Source organism: Columba livia, chromosome 6, assembly GCF_036013475.1.
Source record: "Columba livia isolate bColLiv1 breed racing homer chromosome 6, bColLiv1.pat.W.v2, whole genome shotgun sequence".
NCBI lineage: Eukaryota > Metazoa > Chordata > Aves > Columbiformes > Columbidae > Columba > Columba livia.
This window is the reverse complement of record NC_088607.1, coordinates 13,238,145-13,250,210: the sequence shown is the minus strand read 5'-3', so window position 1 is coordinate 13,250,210 and position 12,066 is coordinate 13,238,145. Positions and strand designations below refer to the sequence as shown.

At 39.4% G+C, this 12,066-nt stretch overlaps 1 protein-coding gene across 2 annotated transcripts in view; it reads right to left on the bottom strand.

The window, feature by feature from the left end:
- The window catches only part of STN1 (STN1 subunit of CST complex), a 46,897-nt gene that overhangs the window by 10,804 nt on the left and 24,027 nt on the right, over positions 1-12,066 (bottom strand). For both annotated transcript variants that reach the window (XM_065067124.1, XM_065067125.1), the window contains exons 5-8: positions 9,374-9,445; positions 7,502-7,663; positions 6,122-6,233; positions 5,224-5,386 (exon numbers count right to left, since the gene is read on the bottom strand). In XM_065067124.1, the coding sequence (XP_064923196.1) occupies positions 5,224-5,386; positions 6,122-6,233; positions 7,502-7,663; positions 9,374-9,445 (509 nt within the window). The remainder of the gene's footprint in view (positions 1-5,223; positions 5,387-6,121; positions 6,234-7,501; positions 7,664-9,373; positions 9,446-12,066) is intronic.

The following is a 12,066-nucleotide window of genomic DNA, read 5'->3' as shown; positions in this document are numbered from 1 at the left end:
CTTCTCAGTTCAGTTTTCTCCTTCTGTTCCAGACTGAAGGACTTCAGTGCCTGAATATTTGTCTGCTCCCCTGTCCACCACAGCTATGTCAGTTTGGATAACGCTGCTTCTAACTACAAACTTGATCATATGTCTGTACACCATTCCAGTCATAGCATTAATACCACTACCATATTTCTCTTCATAGTGCGTCTTCTGATGAACTGAAGAAACAATCATAAAACGTAGCAGGAAGGGTTAAGTGAAAAGTGAATATTTTCTCATGGAAAAGCACATTCTCATAGCCATACATAAAATAAAGAGACTTTGCCTCTTAGTCAAAGGCAGTAATAAATCCTCAAGAATCTAAGAAACTGCTAGCAAAGCAACCACCTCAAGACTCTGATCAATTTTTAATGTGAAAGCAACCATTTGGGGAGAAAAAAAGATAAAAATACCTCCAAAGAAGCACAATAATTATTCAGTTTGGCTTTACACTGAGATCCCGTCAGAAAAGGGAGATAATTAAAAACAGAGTCTGTGTGAACTGACACACAGCTCAGCCTGGATGAATAGCGAAACAGAATCACTAGGAATGCAAGTCAAGGCACTGACAGAGCCAAGGCAGAGAGACAGGCTGGGGAGCAAGAAAATAAGTAAACAGCTGCTACATATCAGCACCCTCTCATACATGCTGCAGAGTCCAAGGGAAAGGGCTCCACGGCAGGAGGACTGTTTCCAAAGAGCAAATGAGGGCTCCTGCCTTCTTCAGGGGTTTTAATACTAGTGTGCTCTAGAACATGCTTTCCCCTCTCCATCCCTCCAAATAAAGCAATAACCGAGGAGTTTTTGTGTGAACACAATCCAAAATGACTTAAATCTGTTCTTTTGGTCCACCCAAAATATCTCCAGCATTTCATCCTGCAAACTCCTAAGTCAATAGTACTACTTCCCAATACCCTATCACTTACTTTTAAGCCAAACCAGGCCCTCATTTCCTCTGGAGCTGGATCTCCCCAGCTCAGAGCCAACGTTCACCCGAGCTTGTGATTTAGTCTACTGAGCAGAGATCTGCAGGAGACTGACCATGGAGCTATACACAGAGAGAAGAAATCTAGGACTATGAAATCCTATGTGATTTCACATCCCTGCTTTTATTTCAGGAAGAGATTGAAAAATGCTGGTACTTCAACAGTTATGAAGATGCATTGTAGCTGCTAACATAGTTCCTTCTGAGTCACAGCTTATTAGCCATCACTTCACTTTTACAAAGCTTTTCATATGAGAAGTGCAGGTATTAAGTAGTTTAACTGCTGATCCAAAGCACCAGCAGCATTTGAAACTGTACTTTGAATTTACCTCTCACAATGTTCACGCCTCGTTTTGCAAAGTGCCCCCTTTGGCATGCCTTAGTTTCAGGGTGCACAAATTTGGGTTCCCTGAAGCGCTGACAGCAGCCACCCCCCCAACCTTCTCCCAGATCAGTTCCTTTTCGAGTAAATGAAGTTGTACGTCCAAACACAGGAGCATCCAAAATCATTCATCGCTTTTGCAAAACACATTCCCCCCAACTCTGAGAGCAAAGCAGCTATTAAATAACAATTTTATCATTACTATCCTCCCTCCCAAGACCCGCCAAGGATTCTGTAGCAAAGGCAACAGAAGAATCCATGTCTCCAGAATCAAGCTGATATTTTAATGAATGTATTCCATCTGAGGGGGTCTCACACAGCTTAGTGGGCTGGTGCTGTGCAGCTAGTTTTTCTCAGATCTTTAAAACAAGACAAACTCTCTGTACAATCAATAATAGGTTAAAGAATGAAGCGGTACAGGAATTAGTCAGTCTGTTCAAAGCACTGAAAGTATGTAACCTTTGGGTCATTATGAATCACAACACACCCTGATGGTGTTAAAGTTTCCTGGTATAACCACACACGTGACTCTACCCATGGAATTGCCCTTTGCAATTTCCCATGCAATGTTTAATCCTTGGCTTAGACAGGTGACAATTTTAGTAATAGTAATTCTGGACATGTCAGTCCTGAAGTCCTATAATAAGCTTTGCAACACAGATATTTAAAGTAGCAGTGAATCTTCCTCCAGAGGAAGGAAGACAAGCACATGACATAAAGAATGTATAATGCACTATGTTATACCTACAGTACAATGTACAGGGTATATACGGTAAGTATGAATAACACTGTAAAACTCCATGCTTTAACTACTTGCCATTACTGACCTTGAGATACTATTCAAATCAAGAGAAGTACAAACAGCAGAGCCAGGAAAGCACAACACAGGTTACGTGTCCAGCCTGGTGACATACACAAACCAGGATGCTAACACTAAAATAGTACACACTATAGCTTATGCATGGAAGAAGAGCATAAAAATGGTTAATCAAGACTGGCTGGTTGCAAGTCATATTTAATTGAGTTGAGAAACTAGATGGATCAAGTTCATATGTAGTTTTCTTTAAAAAACGAAAGTCAGCTATGTTTGGCAAACAGACAAGCCTTTGCTAAGTCCAGCAAGTACACCCTTTATGTTCTATAAGCACAAGATTACGTTGTTGGGGTTTTTTTTGCTGGTAGTCTTTCTTATGGTACACCCCTCCAGGCTCAACAGTTGTTTTAAGGTTATGTGAAATAAAGTTCCACTGGTTTTAAAAATTGTAACAGATTTGTTATTTTTTCAATTATTTTTAAAACCACCAAGCCTTCCAATTCTCTTACCCACCCTCTGTAAACTATAAAATTAAATGCTCCCTAGTTTTTGTCTGAGCAGAGGACATAATGTGATTTCTGACATGTGCACCTACTAGAGGGAAATTTATTCTGGAGAGCCAGATGACTGCGCTGCTGGGGAGCCATCAGGACTAGAACCAGGTGTCGTAGGGCACGTATGAGATGTGGACAGGGCTTATATACAGTAATCATGAAAAGGAAAAGAGAGATGCTGCCTACCTCAAGCTATCTCCTTCCATCTTCACTCCCTGCTCTGCTCCACTGCCAGTGACTCCACAGCAGCTCACTGCCTCCCTGCAGAAAATATCCCATGGGCAGATACCCTCCCACTATGATGAACACTGCAAGTACTTTAAAAGTTGGGAAAGAGATGAAGTGGGCGCACTACATCTCCTAGGATCACAGGGAAAGGAAGGGAGAGGCAAGAAAAGAGTTTAACAGCAACTGTGCTCTAGAACACTGGAATCAGGGTAAAAAAAAGTTATACATCCAAGCAACTCATCCTTTCACATCCAGGAAAAGTGCATGAAGTGAACAAGGGTGTATACTGTGGCACAGCCTAATTAGTTTGGTCCACTCATCTATCTCCTGTCTTGCCAAGTAGGCATGAAATACCACTCTTCCACATTAGCAGCATCCTTTATCCTTTTGGTTTAAGAGCAATGCAAACCAGAAGACTATAGAAGGGAAAAGAAGCAGAACAGAAATCAGATCTATTACACTTATTTTTGTGGATCAAGCTGAGTACTTGACCCTTTGCCCATTATAAGAAATGACACCTTCAAGAGACAAAGCAGAGGAACAATGAAATGCATTTCCAGAGCACTAGGCGCTCCTCTCTAGGCATTCAGGTCACTTGACAACTGCAGGTTGGTTCTTATGCAAAAGTATATAAGCCTCTTTGCAAGGAATTAATACCAAAGGGCATAGGGAGAACTGCAATTTCTAAATAGGCATCTGTGTGTCCAAATTCCTGGGACATATACTCACACCTTTGCATCAGGGTCAGGAGCAACTATAAATTATTATGATAGCTCCTCATGCCTGCTGGCAACACTGATGCTACATTGTTCTTGTTGGTTTGATTTTTTTGTTGGCTCTTTTTTTTTTTTTTCTCCTTTTAATATTTGCTCTGCACAAGTTCCTACTTTAAACAGCATTGCAAGTCTTGATCTTTCTACATTTCTTCGCATTTTGATCTTTCTACAAATGCTGAAACTTCAAAGATGAAAGTTACCAGTATTAGTCAAAACAAGTTTAACTTCCTTTAATGTAAAGTGTTTAGGAACTTTTGATACTGTTCTAGCTAGTTCGGAAAAATATCCTGTTCCATGTTGGATATTCTAGTATAAAACTTTGCTGTCAAAAGTGAGAGTAGCTCCTGTTATTGTTTGTATCCATACTTGCTTTAAAGCAAACAACAAAAATGCCTTTAATAAAAATAAAATAAACAGCTATCAAGAAGCAGCTATCAGACGCAGTTCAACAAGGCCAAGAATAGAGCTACTTTTCGTTATTGTTTGGCCACATCAACAAGGGACTGGTTTTTATGTTGGGTTTTTTTTTTTAAGAATTAAACAAATGTCAGATGTTAATATAACATATCACTTAACTTACAGTGCATATCAGAATCAGGCAGTGAAAATTACTGCCATGGATTTATTTCTCTACAGAAAAACAAAAAGTAAATAAATGAGTCAACTACACTCTAGTTTAAGTTTCAGTTGCCATTGGTAACACAGTAAAAGCCATAACTCTGTTACTTTTCCAGAAATTTACCACTTCACATCAGTTCAGAATCTGGTTTGTAATTTATCCAAATGACAGACTAATATAAAGCCATTTTACAAAATGGGTTTTTTGTTCTGTTTTCCATTCCACAGTTGATCAAGATTGTCTCACTGGAAAGTTTCTTAACAGTTTGGTTACACATAATTGCATGTAAACTAATTTCAATTAAATCCCACCTTCTGATCCTTTCAATCATAGCTTTTCACAACAAGGGATTTCCAACATGAGAAACATGTAGCAAGGTGCACTATTCATCCACTCATTATAATCTCCTTTTGAAAGCTACATCTCTAGTAATACATTGAGTTTAAAATTAGAGACTTTGTGCTCCTGTCTCCTGATCAAATTCAGGATCTCAAACATCTGTCCCAAGCCACTCAAACACCTTAAAGAGTTCTCCTTTGTCAAACTGCCACTCTTTACAGTTCTAGATAAGTTAGTGCCTGTTGCAGACTCTACGGTTACTCAGCTCCAATACAAGACTACCCTTAACAAGAGAATTTTCTCATATGGCTTTCTTCAGTCCAGTTTTGTATGTCCTAATTGACAAGGTTTCCTCAAGCTCTGTTTCACACATATAGCCAAAGCACTCATGGGTTTTGAATCGTCTGAAGGCACCAGTCTCTTAGCTGGTTGTTTATGCTTTAAAAAAGTACAAGGTATTATTTCACCCCACTAAAAACTTGAAAGAATTACATTAACTCACCTCCTGACAGCTGGGACTGGGTAGATGCACAGCAGCCAGCGACACCAGAGAATCAATTGTTTCCAACTCCTGTTGGTAAAAGGTCTGAATTTTGTTTTCTAATAGAAAGCCTTTCACTTTCTCATACAGCATATTGATTGAGAAATTCTGACCCTCCAGGCCACTACAAGGATACAAAGAACATGTCAAAAGGCAAGAAATATACTACTAACATTTTTTAGAACAATTATGTAAAGTTAGCCTGCTAGACTGGTTTTCAAAGGTCAAAAGGTATTTCACTGTCTTTAAAGAATCTGAATTTAAACCCTTAATTAAAACACACCATTTTTATAGGCAATAAGCATCCAACTGTTCCTCTTGAAAACACAACTCTGTTACAGCAAATGACCGAAGATCTACAGTCTCTGAAATCACACTACATGCAGACCTGCCAAAAAGCATCCAGCTACCCTTAAGCTGAATACAGGCTGTTTGACCCAGTTTACTGAAGTTATGTATCTGTAGTTTGATAATGACACAGGCAGAAGTTGAGAGCATTTTGATGGAATAGCTCCATATCCTTACACATAAAACAAAATCAAGCAAGGACATTACTCCATGTAACCTGTTGACCTCAACCCCAAATCTTGCTCCAAACCCCAGCTTTCTTCACTAGGTGCAAGAGGTCCATACACAGTATTTTACTACATTCCTACTGTTCACATCAGTTCAGCATTATATTTCTTTCCTCAGATTACGGACAGGTATCTCATCTGTATGAATCATCAATGATTTGGGAGAAAAGCAGGTCACTACTGTGTGTTTGTGCAGGGTCTTTCTCCACAGTCATTACAACAATAAATACACAATAATAAAATCCCACACTTTGCCCCAAGACCAGTCTGGATACTGCACTTACCTCTGGCCCTCCTCAGGGCCTTGGAAAGGTTTATCGTAAACTTCTCTATAGAGACATGGGAGCTCCAGCATTCTTGAAATCTGAACATCACACACAGGATCATCCACTTTATCTGGAGCAGCAAAAAGAACACACATACTTGGCCAGAACTGCAGCACTAATCTTGTAAGCAAGCATACCTGAGGCAGCACAACAGAGCTTCCCATGCCAGTATTAAATTGGCAAATTTTGTTCACTGTTGTTTGTCTAAAAATGAAACCACAAAGGCCACTCCTGCTTTTACAGCTTATAAGGAGGTAAATGACCTGTTGTGGTGCATTGCTTTTGTCTGACAACTTATTTAACCAGTATTTGTGATCTCTATTTTACCTTTCAGCAGTCTTTATCCTTATAGATGAAATTAACACATAGTAAGGAGCTTTATTTGGACCAAAGTGACAGCAACGTAGAGGCTATTTGAACTGCATACCTCCTTTAATGAAACAATGGTATTAAAACCAGCCCCTAAATGGGTTATATATTCATAAATCTTCTGTCTGGAACGTAGGGTTGAATTCCATCTCAGATTTTAGCTAGAGCTGAAAAATCTACAGACGTTTTATCTGAGCCACACAGGATTTTTAAAAGATTGGCTTTCCTCCACCAAAGGAATAATTTCAGTATTGTCTCTGAAATACTGCCCTGGGGAAAACCAACTCTTACACAACAGCACAAACATGGAGGAGAGAAGAAGTTATGTCACTGGAGGCTGTTAGGGTTTAAGCAGTGGACTGCAGAACCCTGCTGCCCAAAGAGCTGTGAGATATAGCAGCAGAACCTGCGTGCAGATCTGTGCCCAAAAGACTGAAGATGAAGAACAATTCTCAGTCTTTCTGAAGAGTCAGAGTTTAGGAGACCCTGGGCTTCAGTGCTACAATGTCCCACACGCTGCTGCCTACCTATGGCATGGATTATACGGACTACAGCAAACAGCAACTGTTTCTCCAAAGCAGCTGATGCTCTTGATGATGTGTGATATAAAAGGTGACCATCTCCCTTGCCATGGGCTTTGGCTGTTCAACACAAAGAAAACTGAAGAGCAAGCCACTCTCACAGATACCCACCCACAATATTTGCATAGCACTCCCGTATGCATGCTAGTCATCTATCTTTTAGAGATTTTCCAAGAATGCCTCATTTACAGGCGATCTAATCCCACATATTAAGTATTTTTCTAACCTTATACTGCTAAAATTGAAATAAAGACATATAGATGAAAATCTCTTCAGAAAAATGAGAAGCTAGAAAATAAAATGGAAATTATTCCATGAATTACATGCACCTTAAGTCTTTTCTCAAATTCAGACAAAGTTCCATATGTCACAGATCCATAACACTCACAAAAACACAAAGCTTGAACTTCTCTTTGTTGCCTGTAGGTTCGGATCTGACCTCTGACCCTGACAACATCTCCAATCTCCAGTCTGGTTTTCTGGCTCACCATTTCTTGGAGTTTCTTCATCTGTTCAAGCACAGTGAGACTGCTGGGTGTTCTTGGACGACCTGTAAGGGGAGGGGGAAAGGAGATCAGGCATAAAGGACAAGATGACTGTCCTTTTGTATTCATCCAAACACCTAAGCAACACAGTCTTATTGCTAAAAAAGGGGTAAGGTCCCAGGCACCATGTGTCCTGGGTAACAAAATGCCTGGGTGACAAAGTTAATTTACAGTATTATATTTATTTAAATGGTTTACCTAGGGAAAGTGTAAAAGGGAGGAGATATGGACTGACCACTGAAAATGCTACAGGTGGGTTGCAAAATTGAAACATTAATTTGAAATGGGTTCCGTATTTTTTTTATTTTGTCATGCTAAGATGAATGTGATGGGGAAAAGAAAGGCCCACTGAACTCCTTATATAAAAGAAGAATGAGTCATCTAAGGTGGGGCCAAAGTATTCGTGTGATGCAATTTGATGTCTACACTGAGGTGAATGCTACTTGACAACTTCCCATTTACATAACATACCTTTGCAAGAGAGTAAATACTTCATAACTTCAAACCTGATTAATGATCCAAGTATCTCTGATCACGATTACAAAAGGCTGGAAGAAAATTTCCTGAGCCCCCCAGGAGCTGTTTTCTTTAGCAGATACTAATTTCTATTAAAAACATAGTGCCCATTAAAGCACTACTGAGGTACATGTAAAAGAACAACACAAGGCTGAAATGAGCATCCTGCATCCTCATTCTATTTTAAGCAGTGTTTCCTGAAATTCCTTTAATTAATTTAAATTCCTCATAAAGAACTGATTTCACTGTGGGTCCCCCTTTTCTTTTGAGAGCTGTGCCTCTCCAAAAGCGAGAGCTGCCTTTTAGATTCCAGTTGAGATCATTTATACCACTTGTTGTATTATTGTTAAATGTAAGCAAGTAAGAATTATCTGCCTGTATAAACAGGCTTGATCCAGAGACATCAGTGTTTTTAACTTAAAATCAAGCTTTGCTTTCCACATTCTATGCATATGTAACCCTAATACTGGCAGATGACACTAGTAACATTTATTTCAGTAGGATCTGATCAGCTCCATATCACGGTTGCCATTCTACCACATGAGCTTTCAGGAAGGTCCAAAGTAGAAATTATTCCATGCTTTGATCTATGGAAAATGGTGGGGGGAAAAAAAGGCAAAGAGAAACTGAGACACTAGGGAGCTGTTCTGTTACTGAGTGCAATAGTATATTCATTTCAAACACGCAATTTCTGCACATTTAGAACCTTCCCAAATTGTAAAAGATCCCTGGCATCCTCCTACTGTGTTTTAAGCTACTTTTGAGTTTATCACTGACAGCCTATGCATCAGCAGGAGGAGAATATGAATTCAAGCAAAGAAGACAAGATGGATCCTGAAACTACTGTATCATGAGGATGCAGGGAACATAGACCAGGTTGGTGGTCAATGGACTGACTTTGGAAACAGGAACTGTGGCATTTGGCAGATTTCCAGGCTAGTTCCTCACTCGATGAAGTCAAAAGAAGAACAGCATGAAGAAGATTCTCTGAACAATGTCACAGCATAAAACTGAAATACTGTATTACTCAAAAAATGAAAAGGCATGACAGGATGTGGTGATTGAAATTTAATTAAAAAACAAGAAAATAAGAAAAAAATTTGGCTCTTCTGCAAGTTTGATTATTTACTAAATTACGTAAGACAGACACGAACAAAACATGCACAGTCAAAAGAGGAATTATTTATTTGACAACTTACCTGATAAAGATGTTTCTAGTACCATGGGATTTTTCCAGCACACACAATTTATAACACCAGTACTATCATCCACTGTAAAAAAAAAATATGCAAGAATTACAGAGTAAGAAAGCAGGTAGTGACATTTCAAGAAGTGAAGACACACAGATATGTAAGGAGATGACTGCCAAAGATATCTCATTCCAACCAGTCTGAAAGGGAAAAGGGGTGCTCAACCCCTACTTATACCTCTGAAAAAATCTCTGTAGTTGTTTCAGTTGCGGAAGTAGCTCAGTAGCAGATACCATGCTTATGTGCACAGTCAGCAAACTAATCAGTTTATTCTCAAAAAAAAGATCAAGCATGAATTTAAATTGAGGCTTCAGTACATGGATACTAAAGGGTCAGAAGAAGAATCAGTGTTAAAAGCTGAAAACAGATACACTAAAACAGCAAACCAGGCACAAACCACAGAAGCATTGCTGTAACAGTGAGAAAACAGCACTTCAATGTTGAGGGGCACAGTCATGTGGCAGACTTAGAAGTGCTGATACCTCCAGCTGCACTGGTTTCCACACTAATACTGTGCACCACTTCTGCTGGCCTTTCCCATACAAGGTGTTCTAGAGCACAGAAAGGCAGCTCCTCTAGCCAGGAAGGACAGAGGACAGCACATGCTTGTGGTTCTGCTCTAGGCCAGGAATTCCCAACTTGAAGTGTAGGTACTGGTAGCATGCAAGCCACTTCAGTTGCCAAAAATGCTTCACACCACGGGAGCTATCTAGTGTTTCCTGTTTTGCTAGTGCCTAATCAAAATAAGTTTTGTGATTTCTGCCCCAGGCATTGTACTGTCAGGGACAGCAGAAAAAGACAAAACTAAAAACTATCAGAAGAATCAATTGTTCTATAGATCAAGAGCCTGTATATAAATGGCATAACCAACAAAATCTTTAAATAAAAGGGCACTAAATGTCTGTCAAATCACAGTAAGTATCACATTTTTAGTCCAGCTAATGCTTCAAGCAGCTTGTTCCTTGAATGTAGCCTTCTCCAAGACTGAGCTTCCACTTCTCACAAACTGGAACTTGCAATTTTCTTCAGCTCCTTAAACCAGATCCATGACTACAGAAGTAACAGCAATGTTTACCAGCAAGGTACTGATTGGTACCTGCAGTCATTTCCTCTGGGAACCATAGCATCAAAGCAAAATGCCTTTGCATTGTCTCAAGTGTTTTGAAACAAAGTCCCTTTTTGGGGGGGTTCAATTACAAATAATTGTCTTGCCTTCCTGTTTCCTAGTGGTTTAGCTGCACATTCCTTTTAAACAAACATACAACATTTATAAGGTGCAGGCAATGTCAAATTCTGTCACAGAAGTATGCTGGTCTCAGTGCTATCCCTTTAGAGCTGCTGTGTCTGCAGCTATTTCCACAGCTTTAATTTTGTACCAGAGCATAGATAATTATCTAGCTGGTAGGATTTCCTCTCCTTGATATAGACAAAAAGCAACAATTTTAGTAGCAGTCAGAGCCCTCATATACCATGGCAAGTCATTTACACAAGCCAGCAATGGCAAGAAGAAACAGGGCAGGTGACATTTCACTATTACATTATTGCAGCTTCTAGATGTTCCAGCTTGCGACTGGCTGTTGCACCAACTGTGAAGAAACATGCTTCCTACAAAGGGCTGAGACACAAAACAAGATGAAAGGATTAGGAGGTCAGATTCCTCCTCATCAGTGCAACAGCTGAAAATTGAGCCCTGGAGAGACTGACCTGTTCTTGACCACACAGGGAATCTGGTAGCAGAGCAAGGCTCTTACACAAAGGTTTTCCAGTCCACAAATAAAAGCTTTGAGCAAAAAGGCAAATAAGTTCTGAAACACAGATGAATGAGAACTCTTGCAATTGTATTCTAATTTTACAGGAGAATGATAATCTATTTTAAAAGCACTCACAGGGTCTACGAGCTTTTGAATACTTCCTGTGCTCCCTGCGCCGCCCTTCCTCATCTCCTTGGGCTTAAAGTTGTGTTTGTTTGGGTCTTTTTGTGGGTTTGGGTTTTTTTGAGGTTTTTCTATTTTGTTTTGTTTCTTTGAGTTTGGTTTTCACTTTTACATTAACTATCTGAGGGGCAGCATTCTCAAAGCTACCTGGTAAATGAGATAATTGTGTTCATTTTTATTTCTTTAGAACAAAAGGGGTATGGTACTTGTAGGGCCTGCATGAACCTACTGAGATCCCAGTGAGATTTTTTTCATTTGTTTTTAAGGCAAGTGCCTTTCAGCCTTTCAAAATAGCTCTGGATTATACGGAAAACCACATGTGATGTTTGCTTTTGTTAACAAGAAAAGGAAAAAAAAGAGGTCAGAAAGGTGCATTAGCTATAATACGAGCTTGTTCAAAGCTACACTTTAATTAGATATCCTTCTCCCAACTGATCACAGTAATAGCAATAAACAATCAAATCTAAACATCAAAAATCAGGTTTTACACAGCATGTAATTCTTTTAAGCCAGGAAAGAGTCAATTTATTCTCTTTTACAATTATTATTTTGTCACCAGTTCTGGCTGTATGGTTTTCAGCACAGAGGACCTAAGATTCTCTTAAAATGAGCGGTGTGTATTCTGAAGCAGACAGATAGGAAATGGGGGGAAGACAGTGGCAGTGACACAAAGACATTTCAGTTCTCTATCAGAGAAAAAGTACAAAG